General features: G+C 39.7%; 1 protein-coding gene across 9 annotated transcripts in view; it reads right to left on the reverse strand.

Moving 5' to 3' along the window:
- Positions 1-12268: 12268 nt before the first annotated feature.
- ACTN2 (actinin alpha 2) overlaps positions 12269-23327 on the reverse strand; it is a 68891-nt gene continuing 57832 nt past the window's right edge. For 2 of the 9 annotated variants that reach the window (XM_017745121.1, XM_017745107.1), the window contains exons 18-21: positions 23177-23323; positions 17128-17205; positions 14905-15063; positions 12269-13581 (exon numbers count right to left, since the gene is read on the reverse strand). In XM_017745121.1, the coding sequence (XP_017600610.1) occupies positions 13423-13581; positions 14905-15063; positions 17128-17205; positions 23177-23323 (543 nt within the window). In that variant the 3' untranslated portion in view covers positions 12269-13422. Of the gene's footprint in view, positions 13582-14904; positions 15064-15945; positions 16012-17127; positions 17206-23176; positions 23324-23327 lie in introns of all 9 variants that reach the window. The other 7 variants (XM_017745144.1, XM_008643270.2, XM_008643272.2 and 4 more) reach the window with 5 other exon arrangements.

The raw sequence follows: 23327 nt of genomic DNA on the forward strand, positions 1-23327 counted from the left end.
CGCGCAGCCCGTGACGCGCGAGCTCCGCGCCGAGCGAGGGCAGGAGCGCGTGCTGCTCTTGGGCTGAGGGGAGCGGGAGTCGCCTGTCCCTGACACACGGACACACGGACACACGGACACACAAAGACACAGACCCAGGCCACAGCTTGGTCTTCGAACTAACTCGCCTAACGTTGAATGCCTCGGAGAGATGACTTTGGAGCCCGGCAGAGCTCCGCAAAATTGAGTTGCCCCTCATCGCGGGGAGAAGCGGGGCGCGGATGTAGTGTAGGGGCATAATTCTTTCAAACTCAAACGATGCGTGCTGCAATTAGAGGAAAAAATGTAGTGTTGGGTGGAGGCATTTAAATATGCCTTAGAGAAGCTGGAAGTCGGACTTGCCAGTGATGTATGGATGTGTATTGCTTGTCATGTAAACCTGGAAGCAAATTATATTAAAGGAATCAAGTTACAGTTTGCTTGACAGTCGAACAAAACAAATAAAACGTGACACGAGTTTCACTTCCGGTGGTACATCCTTTCAACTGCTTATATGAGTACTCACCTTTTAAAAGAAAAATACCTGCAGAGCAGCCCTGCAGTCACCACACTGTATATAGAATGTGCTGCCAAGAGTTGGAGTACCTCAAAGGAATTAACTGCTCCTCTCATTTCGTGTTAGTAATTCAAGTGCCAATAATAAGCATGAAGAGCATTGTCATTTAAACTGGTTCAATGGTCAAAATATGAGAAGAAGGAAGTCTGTAAAATGGATTATTGACCAGGCTTTCCTGTTTTGCCTGTCTGTTGCAGTACATTAAGCAAGCAAAACAAATGCTGCAGGTGAAGATGCAGGGACTGCTGGTTCTGTATTAACAGGAATTAACCTCCTTCAGATGCCTGGACCTCAGCTCTGTGCGGCAACATAAAGCCAGATTATGGGATGCTGCTTAATAATGGCTTCTCCATTTCCCTGGAAAGTCTTTAAGGGACTCAAAATGAGTTAAAAGCCGCTACTGTAGCCTGTTCCTGGAAGCTAAATATTCACTCTTGAATTTTCTTTGGAGACACAGAAACAAAGGTCACACAGTCTTTTGAGTCCAGTGTGATCTAGGAACTTCTATAATCTACTGTCACTTTGGTCAATGGTGATTCAACTATATATATAAAGAAAATTAGCCTTATGTTTAATAACATATGTCTAATTCATTTTCAGAAGAAGTACAGGCAGCCCACAAATCAACTAGACAGTAGTACAACTTCAGTTGTAGAGGCCATGCTCCAGTTTGGAATGACAGGAGACCTTGCTGGAGAGCAGATCTTGCCTGTCAGCAAACCATTGCAGTGGTCAGCCTGAACTCCCACTGCGAAAATATGTCCCAAAATTCCAGTGTAAGATGTGATTGTCGGGAAACCTATACTCGTTAAAAACCTAACTGATGTGGAATACACTGAACAGAAGCAGGTTAGGTACTCCTAGAGAGTGCTTAGTTCGATCCCTATGACACACAATTTGCATCTATTACAGAGATGGGCAATACTTTGAGAACCGTTCATTAGGAGATTTTAGGGGGTGTATTTCCTTGCTGGACTTCTGGACAGCTTCCAACCTTTTTGTCATGTCACATAACACTGTGAAAATTTCCTCTGGCAGCAGTGCAGGTTAAAAAGCTCACTGTCTACACATTAGCTTTGTGGCGACAGATCTTTGTACCACAGCTCAGCACGTCTTTGCGTGTGCTGATGCAGTTGTTTGTGTAACTGCTGCAAAGTAGGTCAGTGGGGCAAAAAAAAAAAGCTTCAGATTTGAAGGTGCTTTTGAAAAGGATCATTTCACATACCCCCTTTCCTTTGCAGTTTCACAACCAGATTAAGCCAGTTCAACTGTGTGATGCTGTGAAAGGTCCGTCCCAAATTCCACCCTGTGCCATCCTCCTATTTCCATCCTTTCCTGGGTGCAGGTGCTAGCCCTCGAACACAGTTCTTCTGTAAAAGTCAGTTATCAGTGGTAACAGGTCTCTGATCCAATTCATCTGCAGCAGAATGGTCTCCAGAGCTGATGTAGGAGCTGCAGCAGGAAGAGAGGGCAGCAACCCCCCAGCCTCAGACTGTGTTTAATCCGCTTGAGAAACTGGAGTTGTACAAACAACTGAATAAGCACAACTGAAGCACAACGATACACTTCAGAGGACAAAGGGAAGAGGAATGAGTGGTAAAGGTACCATTCATCCAACAAAGATGTAACAACACAAAACTTCAGCCTTAATGTGTTTTGCAATGTTAGAGAATCTCAGGTCCCTTTTCTTGGTTTAGTTTCAATGCTGACAGTACTGCACAGCGCTGGGAGTCCCGGTGCTTATCCCTATCCCACAGCTGACACACACCTGCAATTACCAAGATTTCTGAGCTGTTTCTTTGAGACTCTCTAACACATGGTGTGTTTGGAGGGAACATTCAAGGATTTGCAGTGAACATGCTCTTAAGCTTGAAAAGTGCTTTTTCTTTGTTTTACGGAGCATTGTTCTTATTTTGCTAAATTAGGTTGTCAAAATACTGTTCCCTTTAATACATTTAGAGCAATACCAGGAGCAGCTTAGAGTTGCAGAGCAGTGAGTAAAGCAGGGGAGAACACAAAGGTGGCAGCATTCCCACCTTGGTTTTATGAGAAACCTGACACTGTTGGGAATTTGTCCTATTTAAGCATCAGGTTCAGACATGGTGTCACTCAAGCAAATATCATCATGGTGAGAATCCTGGTTTCTGAAGGTGGTTATAAGTGGTGGTTTAGTGAAGCTAGCATATTCCTAATTGCAACAAGACTAAATCCAAATTAATATCCTTAGCAAAAGAAATCAAAAATCTCTAAATCAGACTGAGTTCTGGTATTCCAAGTATATTTGAAGGTATTTTCAAATCACTGTTTTCCCAGCTCCTCACACACACTCCTCATATTTTGATTATTTTTCCAGTGCTGAGGATCTGGTCTCCAGTTTGTTGCTCTACTTGCACACCCATGCGTTTAAGTAACATACCTTACACATATGTAAGATCAAACACAGGGCTTTAGCCCACTCTTAGCTTTTGGGGTTGTGTTTTAAATACCTCCATAATATTAATTACAAAGTACACCTCTCATTCCCATATTATCTGCCTTTATTTCTGGGGATGCAGTTCCCAATGGGTTATTCACATAAGTAATCCTTATTTAATCAAGAATATTAGGATTGTTCATGTTCTTATAGAACAGTTGCATTTCAGAGAATTATATCCAAGCAAAGCATTCACAACTCCATGCAGAAGTCTGAAGGAGAAAACAGGTTAATCTGATTTCAGAGCACAGCCCTTGGCACTCTATTCTGTGAAGTTACCACTTGTACTGTTTTGCTGCAGCTGGATTCTTGCCCTATTTTGGATGACTAAGTTGCAGTACTTGTTTTTTATTTTCAGAATTTCCTCTGAGCTGAAGAATTACTACTTCTTTTTAATAATTTTTTAGACCCACAGCTTAGAGGGTGCTTTTTTTTGTGATCCAAATACAAATTATCTGTTCTGTATAAGTCAAATTATGATCTTAACATTTTTCTTCCAGGATCAAAATACTACCTGAAAGCAAAAGAAAGCTGAGTGCTTCAAGATCAATTCTAAGCACACTCCAAATGTCAGAGTGGCCTGTTAAAGATGTGCAGTTCAGGGAAATACCAACAAATTTATTCTACTTATTTACCATAGATTTTGGACTTCACCAATTTAAAAAAAGCCCAAAGTCTTCATGACAGTAAAATCAAACACTCTAGAGTGAACTGAATATGACCTTTTGCATCATTTTAGAGAATCTTTGTTGATGAAGAAGTGTATAAATGCCTGGAAGGACTGAGATGCAGGCATGAGAGGACTGGGAATTCAATAGGTGGTGTAGTCTTACAGCTTATTCATACTGCTGGCAAACTGTGTTAACTGATTTCAACTAGTTACAGGTTTGTGGCTGTAAATATTTTATATTTATTTCATTATGAAATTTTGCAGCATTTTTAAAACTTTCAGTATGCACTTTTCAGGCATCCACATTAAAATCATAGAAGAGACACTGATGGTGTTCTCAGGGCCATACCAGTGGATAGATGAGCTTGGAGATACAGTCTCCACAGCTGAAGGGGACTGTCAGAGCACAAGCCCTAGGCACACTTTTGCTGCCTGCGTGCTATAAATGGGATTACACTTTTCCTGGCAAGCATATCGGTTTGTGTTCAACACAGCTTGAGACCTATGAAAATGTGTCGAATGAGGAGGATCACAGAAAGGTTAGACCAGCTTGGAATGGTGGACAGTGAGAAGACAAAGCCAAGTAGCCCAACCATCTGCATCCTGGTAGTGCAAACACGTCACAACGAGGCAGAGAAAAGGGACCTGCACAGGTCATGTGATGTGTGAGTGGCACTGGAGAGCTTCCAGCCATGCATCCGGCTGTCAGGCATGGCTCCATCCCAGGAGAGAGCAGCCTCAATTCTATCGCTTTCTTTCATTAAACAGCAAACCTTTTAAGGTTTTTTTTTGCAAGGGCAGAGGGAATTTTTCTGTGTAAAATACCTTTAAAGACCAGTGCCCTACTTGGCTTTCTATAACTTACACATAGAAACAGTCCAGTATGTTATCAACAATCTCTTAAAAAAAACGTGGTTTATAGGCAGTTCTCTTCTCTTTAAAGGACTTTGAAACTGCATGGCTAATTCAGCTTGTTTTAAAGTATAACATGCTAGGTTTCAAAACTTTGTGGAAGCTGCTTATGATCACAGACATGGCAGTGACATTTTCCCTACCCTTTCTATAGGCAGGCATCATCTCCCTTGTCTTGAGAGGGATCTGAACAATGCTATTCCCTCCCATGCATTCAATTCATTCTAGAAGAGCAGAAACAGAGAGGGGAGAAGGAAGTTGAGGAAGTCAGGAACAAGGAGACAGCAGCATGAATTTAAGTCCCAGACATGAGCTGGAAAACAAGTTTAAGGAACCTCTCCCAGAAATATAAAGCCTTCTAGAGAACTTCTTTTGCTGGAGATATTAACTATGAATAAAGAAAATTGTTTTGAAAACAACATATTAAATGAAAGAAAAATGCAAGTGGTATAATTTAACATTATCGGACAAAAAATAACCTTAATACTGAAAGTCTTGTGTATGAATGTGACTGAAGAAATGACGAAACATGAAGAAATACTCAGAGGTGGTGTTGGTTCTAAATCTTGCCTAAGCTTTGGAAAAAAATTGTGAGGAAGAAGCAGCCTCTTGCATCTGCAAGCAGTAGCAACAGCATGAGCAAGAGGCACTGACAGGGAACACTGCTCTAGGGCAGAGTCTTTCTTTAGTTATCAGTAATACACATTTTCATTAAAAAGAAAATGCCCAGAATGTACTTTGTCATCCTAAAGGCCCAATATTTCTACCCTGTTGGTTACTGATACCAGTCAGGTCTTACTCTTTGGCAAGTTTTCAACATAGTAGTGAAAAGTTTCTTTTGTTTACCTATGGTCTACAATAATTCCCTTTGAGGTTTTTTTTCTTCTTGACATCTCTTTTTTTATCTGGTTAAACTAAAGGACTTAACTGTGGGCCTTAACACTTGTTAGACCTAAAATGTACTAAGCAATCTAAGATCTGCTGACAAGTCCTCAGAAGTCTCTATTAGCATTGCTACATCCTGTTAGCATTTTCAATGTGTATTTTCTAGCTTAGATCCGGAGCAGTCTTTATACAATGTACAACCTGTCATGTAATAGCGTCGCTGTCAATGACTTGAGCTTGGAGGTAACATTAGAGAGCTGCAAGAGAAGGTAGATCCGGGTCTCACTGTATATTCTGGCACATGAAAATACTGTGTATCATCCTTCTCTTCTCTCCTATTTGCACTCAGACATGCAGATAGGGCAGGTACATTGGGAGCTGGCAAAGCCTCCAGAAGGGTATGAAGAGGGTATAAGCTGGGGTGTAGGTTAATCACACTTAATCCTGTCCCCTCTTTATTGTGTAGAGGAGAACTCACTGCAAGCATGTGGCTTTTGATACCAGCAGGTGCTGGTGGAATAATCTGTGGTTTATATCCTAAATTTTCATGTGGTACACAAACATCTTTCCATACAGAGCTGGTGACTAGAGAGCATACTATCATTCCCGCCTGTTGAAGGGTCTAATAAGTACTTCAGGAGTAGCAGGTAAAGATAAAGATATTAAATGAAAACAAAGGAAAACACTTTATTTATTGCCTTAGTAGACATGAAGAACAACTGCATTCTGATCAAGCAGAAATAAAGTGTCTCCCTTTAAAATGCAGTTCAAGGGAGCCTTGAGATCATTAAACTAGATTTGAGTCAACATCTCCAGTCGGAAACATTTAAGCTCTAAGGGACAGTTGTTAAAAGCGGGAAAAGGGCAGTGGCAGACAGAGGCTGGTGTCTGAGTTAGAAGGGAAAGTGATCTTCCAGGAGACAGTAATGCTGGCAGGAAGGGAGGTGCTTCCCCAGAAAAGGCAAATGAATGGGCACTGTGTTCCGGTTTGGTCAAATTTAGAAATACATCCTCTGAGAGAAGGCACAACCACCCCTCCCCCCACCAGGTTTGGGAAAAATAAATTTTCCCCAAAGGAAAGTGAAAGAGATAAAAACTATTTCTTTAACAAACACACAGGAAAAGGAAAATAATGCTAAATAATAAAATTTCACTATGGAGAAAAAACCTGGGAAAGTGTTAAGAGTCCTCCCTTTGCTCTCCTCAGAGCTGGGGCTTGGCCCAGGGCCAGGCCCTCTGTGCTCAGTGGAAAGTCCTCCCGATGTGCTCTGATATTGAAGCAGTCCAGCAGAAAAGGGAGAAAATCCGAAATTCCAGGGAAGGGGAAAAAACGTTCAACTCTCAGTCTCTCTCCGGAGAAAAAGAAACTGAAAACTGGCCAAAAGCAGACTGGAAAAAAAACCTGCAAGCCGGGTGCTTCCTCACTCCCCCGCCGCAGCAGGAAAAAAAAGCCGCTATCTCTGTGTGACCTTGAACAAGCTGCAAACTGCTTTGAAGAAGTTTTGCTCAGTTTTTCCTTCCTCCTCTCAGGCTCAGTTTACAGGCATAGAAAGGCACAAGAATTAATTTCTGGGCATAGGGCAGCGATACGGGATACACATCATAAAGTCACCCCAAGACACACTGCTAAAGGCAATCCTGCCTGCAGAGCAGCACTTCAGTTGAAGGCCACCACTACAAGAAGGGGTAGTGACCCTGACAAGGATGTTGCCATATGGAGCTATTCCAAAAGGCAGAATGTTCATTTCACTATAGCTATTCTGCTTGTCCCTTGCAAATAAGGCCAGCCAGGCCATCTGGGTTTAGGATCTGGCTTGAAGAAACAGTGAGTCTTACAGAAAATCTGCTCAAGCTCCCAGGAGAGGGAAGAGTGTCAGGGCAGTCAGGTGGGGTCATAATTGAATGTTTTCAGTTTTTCATGCTGAAAGAAAATGAAAAAGCTAGTTATTCATTTTTGATGGATGAAAGGTGTTTGCACAACCAAATCAAAATATTTCGTTTGGAGTTCTTTTGGGGCCAGTCTTCTTAAGTTTAGGCAGCTGATAGAAATGTATTGTTTATTAAGGAGAAGAATGAAAAATGTTTAAAAATGTATGGTCTTTTTTTTTATATAAAGTTTAAATTTGTGTTTTTACCACAAGTGTGATTTCCGCTTCTTTAAAGTGCATATGCAACTATATTAAAATGAAAAATGGGAAAAAAGTTAAATATAATTCAATGGCTAAAGAATGTAATGATACTTGTACATTTTTATTTACATATTAAAATACTGACATTTCAGCCCCTCAAGCCCACAAGTTGCTTCAGATAATGAGACAGTTATTATTTCCAAGTGGCAAAAGTGTTTGCTGGACAATAAGGGTGTTTGCCAGCGTGCTGTGGCAAATCAGGACTTGTCACCTTCCATTAGCAAATAACGAAGGTAAAAGTTAGAGCTGCCATGGAGTGTTGTCTCTAGACACTGCACAAATAACAGCAAGATGACCCAATGTTAATTTCAGCTGTTATTCAGCACACCACCCAATGTTAAAGTCTGTGCCTTTGGTTTAAGGACAGCAGCAGTAGACAGGACCTTAGGGATGTGGTGCCCGACATGTCTGCCATACATGTTCACCACCTGGGCACCCACCAAACACTACTGGGTGTCTGATTTTCATTTCAATAGGTTTGCTGAAGAGTTTGTCAAAATTGTGACTGGGTTTTTTTTCCTGGGAGGTAGCATTTCCTTCCTCTCTCTTGGGTTACCTGCATTTTGCAAACATCCTTCAGAAAGTTGGCATCATGTCCATATTAATTCTGGTGGGTTACCAGAAGATAAAGAGATAACCAGGGCAACCAAAAAGACTCCAGGGAACAGTTTGGAAAAGACAAAGGAATGAAAAGTAAATCTTTTTTTCCAGCATGTCCAATAAGCTAATGGAGAGCTTATAGATGCAGTAGGTCCTACTGAAAGGAACACAGAAAGAGCTCTCAAAGCAGATATATTACTTTGGCAGAAAAACAGACTAAATTTTTGGCATCAGTGTGCAGTGTTCCACAAGTTCATGATCCACAAATTACTGTCAGCTTGGAGACTCTTTTGGGCACGCGTGGCCATATGCTGTCTCTTTTTTAGACTTTTCCATTATTCCTCCTCTTTGTAATGGTCGCAGCCAGGATACAAGTCTGAACAAGATGTTTGAAACAGCCATTCTTTGCTTTTCAGTGGTGCTTTTTTTTCTTTTTTAATTATATTAATTTGCTGTGCCTCTATTGACAGTTCCATTCAAATCAAGGCCAGACTTGCTGGCAACTTGTGCAAACATTTCTTCTCTTTCAGTCTTATCAGCAGACCAGCTAAAACCTGAAACAGGACCTTCAGTGTCCAAGCCAAAAGAGCTGTTCTATACCTGGATTTCTGCCACAAGTATCCCTTATGAAGCTGGAAGGCTCCAGCTCAGGAGAGCACATAGGATAACTACTCCTCCCAAGGATAGTGCTCAAGGTCATTTTTCACTCAAACCATTAACAGGAATCCTGAAAGGAAGAACGTTTCCATGAGCTGGGGCCAAATAAAAGAGCCAGGTTTTGAAACAAAACAGCCAGGTGCAGGTAGACGAGGGATGGATGAGTGTTAAAATAGCCTCGGGACATTTATTGTCTCAGGATATTCATCCAATATATTTGATTTCCAACTAATTAAAGCAATATGCTGATTAACAAATTTTTGAAAAGCAGTTTTACAAATGCTAATGAAATTTCCCAAAACCTAGCAAATCAGCAGAGGAATTTTGTTTGAAGATTAGCATATGAAATCCTAGTCAAGCTCATATATGGAAAAGATTTGGCTTATTGTTTAATATAGCTGCCTTAATTAATGAGGGAAATGAGTGGCACCCCTAGTACTGGCTCAAGGTTTGTTGTCTGCACATAAATGTTCTTTTGTTAGGAATAATAAAGGACTTTCAGTGAAAGTGGGTGGCTGGGTCCCTAATTCCACAGTTACACAATCACTTTAAGGTAATGTAAATACAGGCTTCTGCTCCAGGGGATAATCTACAGTTCTAAGCACTCTAGATATGTATTCCCAGCCAGCATGGTAACCAGACCAGGGAATGGTTCTATTTATAAATAAATGGGATCATGGAAAAAGCAGAGATAGACTTGTCCTTTGTGGTGGCAGCCCACACCTTGGGTTAAAATTAGAAAGGAATTACACATTTTAAAAAGAGACTAATGTGAAATAAAATCCAGCTTAGAACAGTCATTTTTCCTATATAAAAATATTTGATCTAAAACAAGTAGAATCTCACCAGAACATGCTAACAACTGTCTATAGTCCAGGCTTAACACTGCTGAAGTGTCTCCCCAAATAAAATACCCTCTGAACACGAGCAGAAGGTAGACTGATGCACAAGCAAATAAGTGCACAGGTTGTTAACCATGAAACTTGGGGAAGAGTGGTACAGATAAGGAATAGGTATTATTTTCTCATTAAATATTACTGGAATATTGGTAGAAGCCCACCAGAAATATCGATACCATTACAGTGACGAAAGCATGCTCCAGACCTGTTCATTTACTAGCGATGATCAGACAATTACTTCCATACAGAGTTAGTCTCAACCACAAGCTATTTCAGTCAAGAAAGGAGACTGCTTACCATCCAAATCCAGCTGCTAATAGGAACTATTTTCCTCCTTCAGCGAGACCACTTGTGTCTGGGATAACCTTTACAGACACCATGAACAACCTGAATAAAAGAACATGATCTCCTCCAGGAATTCAGAAACTGAACAACAGGATGTTCTGATGAAAATACAAGCCTCTAGGAGTGGCTCTGGCCCAAGACTTTTGTGGTCAGTGGATAAAGAAAACAGTGCTGGCAAGTGTGTACAAAGAAGGGAGGTGTGAAGGTAGCATAGAGCTGACAGCAGATTTCTATCTGTATCAGCACCTTTTAAAAAATCACTGTCTGAAAATGATTACTATAAAATCAAAATTATCTTGGCAGGAAGTTTTTCAAAGAACTGTTGTATTCATGTAAAGTCACAGAAGACATCTGTATTGCAGTCATTAAAGCAACTTAAACCTTACTGACTTTTATGAATTGTAATTTATTCTACAACTTTCATTCACATGATCATCACAATAATGCTGTACCTCCAGCTACTGAACCTTGATTTGGCCCCTGTGATTGGCACATTCATTACCCTTGACTCAGTTACTGTACTTTTTTTATAGTAAAACTAGTTTGCTGCCAGAATTGCATGGACAGAAAATGTTGCTGCATTGATTCCCAGCGTGAAAAGTGATCCTGCAGAAATATATAAATGCCACCTACTAAAAACAGAGCCTTAGAGGAAAAGAAAATCTCTCTGTAAAACCCATAGCCCCTGAATGTGATCACAGAATATTTTAAAGGACCTTGAGGATTACCCTCTTTAGAGTAAAATAACACAGTTTACTTACATTGATGCTGGGAGAAATCATTTTATGATACCTCTTCATTTTACATGAAAGACATATTAAAGTAATAATTGTGGTATAACATTTTTAGGCAAGTGTGAATGGATAATTAATTCCTGCAGCTCTCAGCTACTGGTTCTGTTCATTCTACTTTAGAAATTAGAAACCTGATATAAGATTGGAAAAATTACTTTGCAAAAGTTTTTTTCTCTTGCTGCTGATAACATTATCTCTCACATCCTTTGATCAACAGAGCACAGCTAAAGGAGGAGTTTAGAAGTCCCTTTCATACTATCAAAAACAGGAATAATATCACAAAATAAAAATCAGTGGATAGAGAACATGAACAACACCTGACAGAGGTGTCAGATATAAACTGTCTTTGTGCCATTTTTTTTGCATAGTCCTGCCTATAGCACTGACATTTTGCTTTTGTGCCACATTCAGAAGTTCAATGTTTTATTCTTCCAGTTGCATTAAACTGTGACAATGAGAGATCTACAGATTTATTTTTTAATAGAATTCAGCCTGACCAGCAGTCATTTAGCTGGAAATGGTATTGCTTTAAGGCAGAGCTTCCTGACTTAGCTTGTACAGGCACTGTCATCACAGAAGGAGATGGCACTGCTCCATGTCATTATCAGCAGTGGCAGTAGCAGCTTCTGGCTGAGTGAAAGGCTGCACATGCACTGTAGGAGATGTGATCCTAGCCCTAGCAAGTCCTCTGCTGGCCTTTGTACACAAGGTGGAGAAGGAAGAGGTATTTCGTCATTGCCGGTCTCCTCTGGGATTGTTTTTAAATTGCTCCCACTCCACGCACCTTTACCTGCAGGGTGCCTGCTTTAGGATTGAAATCACATACAGATTTTTAATGCTTGCCATCCATAAATTTCCAGACAAAGGCCAGCAAAAGCATCACTGCATACTTAACATCTGCTTTTTTACACATAAGGAAAAAGAAAGATACAGAAAAGTTAAGGCCAATGTCCTCAAAAGCAGTAGTGCCTAAGTCTCACTGAAATAAATCTAAGCTTGGAGTCTAACAAGCTATGGACATCTGTGCTCAGGTGACCTAAATGGAAACTCTTCAATTCATTCTGAGCTCCATCTCTCTTCATGAAACCAGACCTGTCCCTCCAGCACACAGAGACTGTTGTTCATGCAAACACAATGTATTGAAATGTGTGACGTAGTTTGAACTTTTGGCACCTGAAAACTCCTTTGATGTTCAGAAATGTTTCCAGTTCTTAGAGGGAGCCACTGGATTGCCAATGACACAGTCTCATAAGGTTTTGAAAAGCAGACTTTATTTAATAGGCACATCATTGCTTTAATAGCACTGGGCTGCACAGCTCGCTTCACCATTTGTAAATAGTTTTGTTTGATTACATTGCATTTCCTCAGTGTCGGTAGGATTCAAGTAAAAAAGGTACTGCTTGTATTCTCTTATCATTTCTCAAGATGGAAAAAAACAGTAAACATCTAGTGCACAGGAGCAGGGTACAGACAGAACCGCCTGCGACGCAGTAGAAGTCAAGACAAACTGAATTTTGAGCACTGAACAGTTAAAGCTGCAAGACAACCATACTACATTTGCTCAGATGGGAGTTTGCTTTATGCAGGATAGAGGTGAATGTTGCCCACTAATACATACAATAATGCGTTATTATACTGAGAAACAAAGACTGGCCAACATAGACAAGAATGAGGCTTTCATAACAAAACAGTTCACATGAAATTAACTTCCTTATTATTTCTGATTATAAAAGTTGTATTCCCTCAGCTGTAAAAGTTAAAGGCCTAAAAGAAAAGAACTGCTTACAGAACTCTAAACCTGCACTTTAGTCAGCTTTCCCCCTTATATTACAACTCTTTGTGACAATAAGCATAGCATTCTGGATTATTTTTGTAATTAAATCATTTATGTGGTTGTTACATTTCTTCCCTGAAAATCTGCGTTTTAGTATTTTATTAAATTCCACCAATAGAAGCATACAAAATCAGAAATCATGAGAGGAAATATTGCTCTATGAAAGAATAAAGCATGACTTCTAACATAGTTTTATGAACATTGTAAAAGAAGCGCATATGGCATTGAAACATTTCAAAAATGGAGAAGTATTTCATGAGTTTCAATGTTTTTAGGCTTTACATTCTATTTTCTGAATGTGTATTTTCAAAGTTAGTATCTTGCAATTTTTTTAATAGATTTTCTAGCATTGCATAGGACAGACAACCTAAAACCAACAAGGCAGGTATCTAGCGTGCCGCACACTTTAATATACACCAGTTACTTCAGTTACTAGCACTTTACACTGACGGTACCTACTGTATTTGTAAAACTTGTTTTTAAATCAGCTTGTCAAAGCTTTTGAGAAGCAATCTGGGCAATAAGGTGGGTATTTTTAGTGTCTACCATGAATACGGCCAATTACAGAATCAGAGGTCACTCTCTCCATACAGTGCTGATGAAAAAGAGGTGTAATCCAGAGCCCCGGGAACAGACCCCGGGCCGGTGTACGGAGGCATCCTCTTGATGCAGTACTGAGCCTGCTCAGGAGGCAGCTCTCGACGCAACTCATCTGCCAGGATATAAGGCTGGGAGGGGGAAAAGGATTGACAAATTCAGTATGTGTTCTTCAAAAACACAAAATATTTTCTGTAGCTGTGACTAATAAATCCAGACATCCTGCCTATTTTTCTGAGACCAAATATTTTCCTCAGTAAAATCTGTCACAAATTATGAGTTGAAGGGGACAATTCCACCAACAAACTGATTAGGTCAAAATGCAGTCTCAGGATATATAACTGTGTATGTTATCTACCAAGCACTGTGCAGCCATAGGCAGACTGCTACAGATACAGCTTATCTCTGGATAGTCAGTATCTCTGCAGTGCACTACTGCCCCTTCTGCAGTGACAGGACAGATGCAGGTAGTTCCTGTTAGTTTCAAGGTTCTAATATATGTGTAAAGAAAGATGCATTCTTGTTCTTAATGGTTTGCATTTATGACATGAGGGATACCCTCTGTTAACAGACTTGACATTGCTTAAAATAGCAATCTAATGAAAACCATTTTTTCCTAAGACCATATTCCACATGAATTGCTACTGAGAATACGTCTGGAATTTAAAATGTGGACCACATTAACTGAGATCACAAAATCAATACAAGCAGCTGGAATGAGAAAATCCATAGAGCGATCTTGGGCAAATAGACCTGTACTGCTGTGATCTCTCTCCACAGCACAGGAGTGGTTTTGTGGCAGCACAGTTAATAGTCCTGACTCCTCCAGAAGCTCTTGTGTTGCCATTATACTACCTTTTATCTTCATACACCACTCACTCACAAGTGCATCTGGCAGTGGGGGCGAAATTATGCCAAATCCAGGAGCTTCCTCTACAATCCCAGTAACTAGAGGAGGCCTCCTCCTGCTGCTCCTGCTAGGATAGGGGTACACCACATTGCATCACCCTGTTGAGTGAGCTGTCCAGTCACAACATGGCTCACGACAAGGTGTAGTCTTGTGTACCTGACCTAGGCTATGTTCCAGAGGGCCAAACTTTGCATTGAAATATCCAGACAACAGCATGAAAGGTAGAATGAGTTCCCCACTAATCAAGGCTGTGGTGTGGAAATAACCTGATGTCCAATATAGCCATTAAACAGACCAGCCATCTAAGTATTGTCTAAGATGTCTAACTTTATGTTGGCTTTCTGTGATAGGAGGATACACAGACAAAGCCTTGTATTCTGAACCCATTTCAGGTAAGAGTCTTGGTTCCAAACAAGAAGAAAAGGCAAACGCTTTCTCTGAATCTGACAAACTGCAAAGCTTCACTGTTAATAAAAGGCTTGTAATAAGAAGGGCTAAACAGGAGAGCGATTGAATCCTTACAGCCAGCAGCGCGGCAACTGACCTTATCTGAAGCAAGGATTCTGAAGGAAGCTATCACTTGCTCAGCCGTGTCTGTGTCTGCCGTTTCTCTGGTCATGAAGTCAATGAAGGACTGGAAAGTGACGGTTCCTTGCCCATTGGGGTCAACCAGAGACATGATTCGGGCAAACTCAGCTTCACCCTTTCACAGAATCCAAAACAAAGAAAATGGTCACCGTAGTACCAATCTCCAACTGCCCAAGCCTCTCATGAACCAGTCGGAACCACTGGTTACAGAGCTTTTAAAGCATCTTCCTGACTCAGGAACATCAACATCAGAGCCAATGAAATCTGCATCTGAAATGTCCACCCCACTTCTGTAAAAAGGACTGTGCTTTTTAAAGTGTATCCTTTGTCCTAAATACATAATATGTACCTTTCAATTAACTGTCTCCATCTTCTCTCCCTCCCACCCTCCCACAACACCTGTTTAACTTGCTTTAATTTAACACTTCTTTTTCCATCTCATCCTAAAACCATTGTAATTTAGGCATTACGCAGGGAAGTGAAACAATAGTCCAAAAAGCAGTGTAATTGCAGACTCACTGAACTAAGAAGGGAAACAATTTATGCCAAATACAGGACAGCTTAACTAAGGATAATCCCTTTCTTTTCCATTAAAAAGGTGAATTTTGGAAGAAATTTTTAGAATAAATAATTGAAGCAAGGAAAATGCAACCCCCAAAGCAAGTTTATGAAAATTAAACAGTATCAAACTAATTCTTCAATCATGCAGGTAGAAAAGGATAAATTAAAAAAAACATTCATTTAATAATTGTTAATTTCAACTTTAAAGTTTCCTTAATTCAAAGAGCAATGCAGTGGACCATAGAATATGGTTTTCAAGTGTCTAGCTTTACTTTTAACTTCCCTTTTAATAATTTGAAATTATAGAAAAAGCAAAGTACTATCTCTAGTGTAAATGACATTAGTATTCTCTCTATTTAGATAAACTTTAGCATTGCTGTGGTTAATGTTTTAGCTGTGAGCAGAATCAGTTGACATTGTTTCTTAAAGCTCATACCAAATCATAACCCATTGAAATTAAGCAAGCTCTGAAATCATCATGGTCCATCAATCCATTCTTCCTCTATTGAACAAAACAACGCAAGGAATACAGAAGGGAGGGTTTGAAGAATCCAAGGTAATTTCCAGAGAGATGACGAGTTTGGACCATTGGCATATTGGATTCAGTGCATGAACAGTATTCATTTGATGTTCCCCGATCAGGTCACCAGAATCATCATCAATTTTAAAAGAGGAAGAAGTAACTAACATATTACACACAGGAGAGAGACATTTTGACCACAAAAAGTAACATCAGGAAAGGTCAGGGGAGCGATAAGGGAGAAGAGGAGATGAATGGGACAAGAATACAGAGAACACGACCAGAGAAGACAAAGAGAAGAGCAAGGAGAAAAGTTTGTTACTAAACTAGTCAAATTCAGAGGATGCTCAAGCTGCCTCCCTGATATGAAATGTCTCTAAAACGTTCTGCATGGAATCTCTAGCAGCTAAAAGTACTGTGAAAAACAGCCAAATATTTCATTCCAAGGTCAAGGGAGATACATTATGAGAGCAGTCTGCTGAAATATGGGATATAAGTACAGGGATTTTCCTTTTGACTGCAGGCTGTCAAGACCCTGACTACAGTAGAGATGTGCATACTGACTTAAAGGATGAGACCTGCAAGACTTAGATCAGTTGAAGACCTTATATGAAATGAGGTTGGTCATTTTCCAGGCAATAATATATCCGCAATATTCTGGACTCAAAGCTGAGTAAACATTAAATTGCATGAAAGTAAGAAGGTGAATAAATGTTTCCTCTGTGCTGTGATACATTGCAGTGGCTTCGAGAGAATTGTGTCATCCTGTATTAGGAGAAAGCATAAGAGAACTTGTATTGAGTCTGAGGAAAGGAAAACTGACACAAGTCTAAGTGCAAGAAGCATAGGAGCTCTCCTAGGTATCTAGTAGTGTCCAAATAAAATATCTCAAACCAAGTAAAACAAACAAACTGAAACATCTTTGAAAAATGCAAAGAAAAATACAGCTCAAAGGGATGCTGACAGTCCATCTAATCCAGTTGTCTTCCCAGAGGCAGGATCTTTTCAAAGCATTTTGACCAACAGACTGGAGTTTAAACATGCAATCTTTTTGGCTATTGTTACATCTGAAAACAGAATTATTTCTGTTTCCTCTACCTGCAGGTCATTTCCAACCTGTCCTAGACTGATGAGGCAGGCTTTAAATTCATCAGACTGTAGATTGTCAGATTCGTCCTAACATCCCATCACAGGTCATGCATTTGGGAAGGGGAAAGGAAAGAAAGAAAAGTCACAGGTCAGGTTAGTTGGTTAGTAAAGAACATTCTACTCTCAAATTAATAATCATATTCTTACAGAATTTCATGGAAATGTAATGTCAACATATGCAATGAATTACCTAAAAAGTGTGCAGATTTTGCAGTTTCATGCTTTAGGCTTTTTCTTAGTCCTCCCTTCAACTACAGAGCTAAAACTCTGCTTCCTTCCATCCTTTTTTTTTTTTTTAAACCCCTTTGCTGACAAGGCAGATTTCATTCTATGAACTGCTACTTGCTTCCTTCTTTTTCCGTTGTCATGCAGTGTATGTGATGCAATAAAAATATCACTGAACCTGGGCAAAACATGTTTTCCCCACTCAATTACTGTTAACGCCATTCTTGATCTGGTAATATTACTTAACATAATAAGCATATCTCAAAAGAGATAAGTACAAAATAAATTTGTAATAGACAACATATTTTCAGTTATCTGTCTTCTTTAACAATATATACAGTCAGGTTTTGCTTTGAAAACTGACTTTAAAAAAGTGCCATTGAATTCCAGGTTAAATGGTTCCTAGTAACACCACATCACACTGGAACATTGGGGTTTTTTTCTATTTTGCAGGTGAAGAAGTTCACGCTAACTCTTAAAAACAGACTGGATTGTCTTCTTCTTCCTGTTCATAGAAAATGTGTCCTATCAGAGGGGTACTGTAGAGTGAGTTAACATAAATACAATTAAGGTAATATTCCAAGATGAAAAATTATTACCTGTATTGATTTTACAGACAGTTTGGAGAAGATCCAAGGTTTTCTGTCTGCTACATATTTGCCTGCTAGATGAATAATTTATTTTTGAAATTTTTTATATAGCTATGCATAGGTAAAATTATAGGAGTTTTAACAAATGCACTGGGCTTATTTAATATACTAATAGGATAAAGTAGTGCTTTAGTAAGTTAATAACACCATGCATTTTTAAAATATCATGCTGTTATTGACTCCGTGTGCATCAACATCCACCAGCCCCATACAGGAAAGATGAAAAATAACAGTGGGAAGTCAATGAACAGTAAAAAAGCAAAGTTAAAAATCTGGAGCAGCATTTAGTTAAAAGCCATAATCACAGTAAAGTTTTTATCCTTTAATATTTCCATTTTATATGATAATTCCTGTTACGAAGCATTCAAAATGGCTTATTTTATCATTCTCAAAATGTTAATCTAGGCTGGTTTGAAACTTTCAAAAACTGTCCTGGAGACAGGCTATGGCAGGTCCCACCAGGGGTGAAGTCAGTTCATTTTACCTTATTTCTAAAGGCAAAGATACTTCTGTGTGACTGCAAACGAAATGATATAAAAATGGGAGCTAAGAGCCAAATCCTGCCCCTCCATCTCCTCTAGCAGGTGTTGGTAGGGGATCATCAGCTACCACCCCACTACATGTGGGGTGAGCGGGCAGTGCGTGCAGGAGCTCCCCAGCCAGGCACACACAGCAGCAGGAGCTGAAGCAGTGAAGGGCAGACAGGAGTGAGAGGCTGGCACATCTTCCAAGAAACCACTTTCTATAGGAGAGAAGTGCAGTGGTTGTGCTGGAGCTCAGAACAGTCATATGGTTAAGTGGGACTCCCTAGTGAGGGTCCAAGTAGTAGTGCCAAGTGCTATAGCAGGTTTTCACATTCTTGTAGTGAAATTTTCAAATCTTCATCATATGCTGCCTAAAAAGGCATCTTTGCCTTGCAGTATATCAGTTTCATCGAATTCAGTGGCATTTTGCAATTAAGGCATAGATCAAGCCCATGTGAAGGCTTTTGTAATTGGAAATGGTTCTTGATATTTATTTTTGTTGTTTGCAGACCAACATTAGGAGCTGAAATTAATCTTTTAACACATATAAATAACTTTGCCTTGTTCATCTTTTTCTGCCAATACAAAGCAAAACACTAAAATCCCCTTAATGTTTCATTATTAGTCCCCAGAAATCTTTTTCCTCGTCCTTGTGATTTATATGTGACCTTAAAAAACAAGTGAACTTCTGAGTCAAACTAATCCATTCTTAAATATGTCCTTAATTTTCCTGAATGCTAATCGACCTGCATAAGCCTGAACACACGATTCCTTTAATAGGGAGCTGTTGTTTTTCTGTTAGCAAAATATAGGGTGGCATGATGCTATTTTTCTGCATGCAGAGCTCCTACTTGAAATCTGTAGTTTGCAGAAAAATCAATAGTAGAATGTGTTAACAGCCATTAAGATAGTACAGGCAGAGCAGCTGCAGATATTTTATCACATACTTTGCAATCTTATTTAGAATTTACTAAAGATACTGAATCTGAAAAAGGAATCCCTGCATAAAAAGATGTCAAAACCAGTGACTGACAACCTATCTGTATGGTATCCTAATTTGGCTGTATACCATTATTCAGCTATGCACCATTTTGAACACTTCTAAACTGCTTCTGTGATTCAGACATTGTGTCCCACTTTCTCTTTTTTTCTCCATACAGTCACATTAAGGAAGGAAATATAGCAGCATTGCTAAAGATTTATATTTATCCCTACAACTAGACTGTGCCTTCAGTCTCAGTCTCCAGCTAGAAGTAGGGCAGCAGTGGTAAGCAAGGGTAAGCAGCAGCACCCTCAGGAATAACCCCCGGGGGCACCAACACATGTACATGCCTGTTGGGAACACAGGAGCCAAGAAGGTTACCTCATGACCCAAGGAAGAGAGCATGTTTGCCACTTGCCTTTTCAAGGATGATTTGTAAAGCTTTCTGTGCCAGCACATCTCTGCTGGGGGATGCACTGAAAGAAACACAACTCTTCCTGCCCTTGTAATTCTCACATGCACTGCAAGAATTTTTTAATATATTTCTCCCAGGGAGGAAGATAGGGGTTCCTTTTTCAGATTCATAAGCAAAGGAAGTTGTTTCTAGAAGCACTCTAAAAAGAGTTGTTAGATTTATGTATACCAAAATACATAGTTTAAAATCAGGAAGGGAGCTACTCTGCATATTAGTACTTTGCTGACCTCCTCAACACCCACCGTCAGACATTAAGAAATGTCTTAAATGGGAGAAATGCCACACAAATCAGAGCTATACCATGCATAAATTATTCTGTTGTGTATTTAAAGCCTCCTTGTCAGTGACAGTATTAATTTTTGGGATCCTTTCTGGCTATTCATCATTGTGAACAGCAGTCCAATCCTTCCAGTGTATTTTTAAACTACATCAGGCATTTAGAAATGCTGCTAAGTGCCACAAAATTTTTACATATACTGTTAATTCCATCTGACATGAAGAAGACAGTATTTTTCATGGTAGTGCTTATGTTCAGATAATCCAGTTTTATCTTCATTTCTATTTAAGGAAATCAAAACCATAGAAGAATCCATTACTGCCTTCTCTATCTAAAGATGAATAAATATAAAGTCTCCATTATTTTAGGTACACTGAAATAACTCTAAAGCACCCTGGGTTTCCTTTACTCACCAACACTAAATATTTGAGAGTGCAAGGATATAGGAAAGATAGAAAAATGAAAAACAAGCCTGTCTTTCTCCAACATGTTTGTTCAAAGTCTCCTTTTAGCCTGTGTAAATTGAGTTGCATCTATCTATTAAGTAATAGTGTAATTTAATCCTTATAAACTTCTCTTTTATCAGTGTTTCTACTATCTGTTCCCTGCATAAAACTTGGCTTGATGGTTGAGTGGGTTTAGATCTTACCACCTTCTTTTCTTTAACTTGCATTATGCTACAGAAAATATTTGTTACACTCTGTCAGTGCAAAACTCCTCCTAGATCTGTTTCCCATGTCTGATTCTGAGGCAAATATACTAAAGAGGGCATTTGCAAAATGGTCCTTCCCTTATGTGATCCTTCCAAACCTCTTTTTTTAAGCCATTGGATTGTATCTGTCATGGGGAAAGGCAAGGTCTACAACTAAACTTGCAGACCAGGCCCAGGTTGTTGAGGCCATAGAAGCAGATGAGGATGTATGATAGATGAAGCACCTGTCTCCTTCTGCTTCTGACCTGGCCACTCAGGCTTCCTGCAACAGGAGCCAGGGCAGAAGGGACACAGCCTGAAGCCATGAACCATTATAGCCTGAGGAAAGGAGACAGTCAGGGATAGGTAAGAATCTAGGAGCTGGGACGCAGTTTTTGTTACACATTATTGTTGTAGCCCATCTCCAGTGTGCTGGCAGCTGTGTGACACAACCACCTTCTTCCAGGTCATACAACCTTTCCTAAGGCCTTGTTCTGTTTTATGCCTTGGTATCTCAATGTTTTACTGCATCTGCAAAGCCTAAAATCCATAACAGTAGGGCTGGTTGGTGTAGGATTTAGCTTCTCCCCTCAGGCAGTCTGAGGCACCAGCGAGCATGCCAGAGAACTCACCTATGCACTACAAAGGTACAGGGATGCCAGAAATGGCCATCCTGTATAACAGATACTTGGATTCAGTCACCTTGCTTCCTCATCTTTAGAGAGCTGTCAAATCTTTGGGCGAAGTCCCTGGTTTCCCTTAGAGAGATCTCTCAAATACAGGCATGTAATTTATCCAGGCCTGGTAGTCTGTCTGCTTTTAATAGCTTTAATTGCTCAATTATCTGCTCCAGTGCATTGGTAAAGCCATTTGGTGTGCTACTTCCTTCCATCCCAGGAAATATATCTCACTTTTGTGATGTTATCCTCTGCTTCCTTAGAAAATACAAAAAAGAATTATGCTATACTAGAATCACATTAGGATTTTTCCATAAAACACGTTCCTAGTTCCTGTGTAGCTAAACTTCCCTATGCTTGCGTGTTTCTTCAGAAAACAGAGGTTTGACAATTCTGGTCTTCCTCCTAAACAGTAAGGGGTATTCTAAAGAAGATTTAGTAAACTGTGACTGTCAGCATCCAATCCACATCGAGTGCAAGTGCAACCAATTTGAGTATAGCTGGACAAACAGTGAAAAGAAAGTGGCATTTTGCTGTAGCCTGAAATGATTTGAAGGAGCTGACCCAACAGACTGGTGCTGCATTATGTTAAACTTTTTCAGTATTTGAACTGTGAACTTGGTTTTAGAGGTGGGTCCGTGTGAGCACAGAGCCATCAGAACTAACTCATGTTCACATTGATCTCCAACTGCAAATGTCAGATCCCCATCTGCATATATTTTGCTATTGTGTCTATAAATAGTTATCTTTGTAACACTGTGTCCATGAATACTGCATAACTCACAGAAGTGAGTGAAGTTTCTTCACAGTAGTGTTTTCCTTCCTACTTTTTTATTCATCCATATTTAGATAACTAAAAAATGTAACAGCCTCTTATTTCCCACATACAGCCAGCAAAACAAAGGATATTCCTGGACAGTAAATTCCCAACTATATTCCCTACAAATATATTTCTAGGGAGACAAGTTGTGATTCAAAGGGGAAAAAAGCCTCTGTAATACAGATTACAGCTGAATGTAATGACTTGGAAGCAACAGCAAGTACTTAGAACATGCTGTACTGTCTTAAAATAAAGGGCCATGTTATTTTCCAAAACACACAGATTTATGCAGTTCTGCTTATTATTTGAAAAAATACTAAACCATATTAGCAGAGCTATAATTCTGCATTACATTTAAAAAGCAAAAATTCATCTTTAATTTATGTGTACAATGCTACTAGACTAGGGCCCTGAGCAATGTGATCTAGTGGATCGCAACCCTGCCCAGGGTGGGGAGAGTGGAACTGGATGACCTTTAAAGTCCCTTACAACCCAAGCCATCCTATGACTTTATGAGGCTGTAAATTCTTCCTTAACTGATCTTTTTTTCTCTTTTAAAAAGAGTCCATTGCTACTGCATTTGCAGGTTTTTTAAAAGGCTTACGTTTGGAATGAGAAGAACCTTGCTTCTGGGAAGAATAAATATTGCTAGTTGAGAAAAAGCAGGAGTACTGTACCCTGTCAAAATGATTGAACGATGCTCTGAAGTCATTCATTTGTTCCTGGGTGATACCCTTGGCATCTCTTGTGAGGATCTGAGTCTCAACCTCATTGATAGTTCGAGCAATGGTGGTAAGTAGGAGCTCCCATCCAACACGGATGTGCTAT

This window comes from Corvus brachyrhynchos, unplaced genomic scaffold (genome assembly GCF_000691975.1).
Source record: "Corvus brachyrhynchos isolate BGI_N302 unplaced genomic scaffold, ASM69197v1 scaffold70, whole genome shotgun sequence".
Taxonomy (NCBI): Eukaryota; Metazoa; Chordata; class Aves; order Passeriformes; family Corvidae; genus Corvus; species Corvus brachyrhynchos.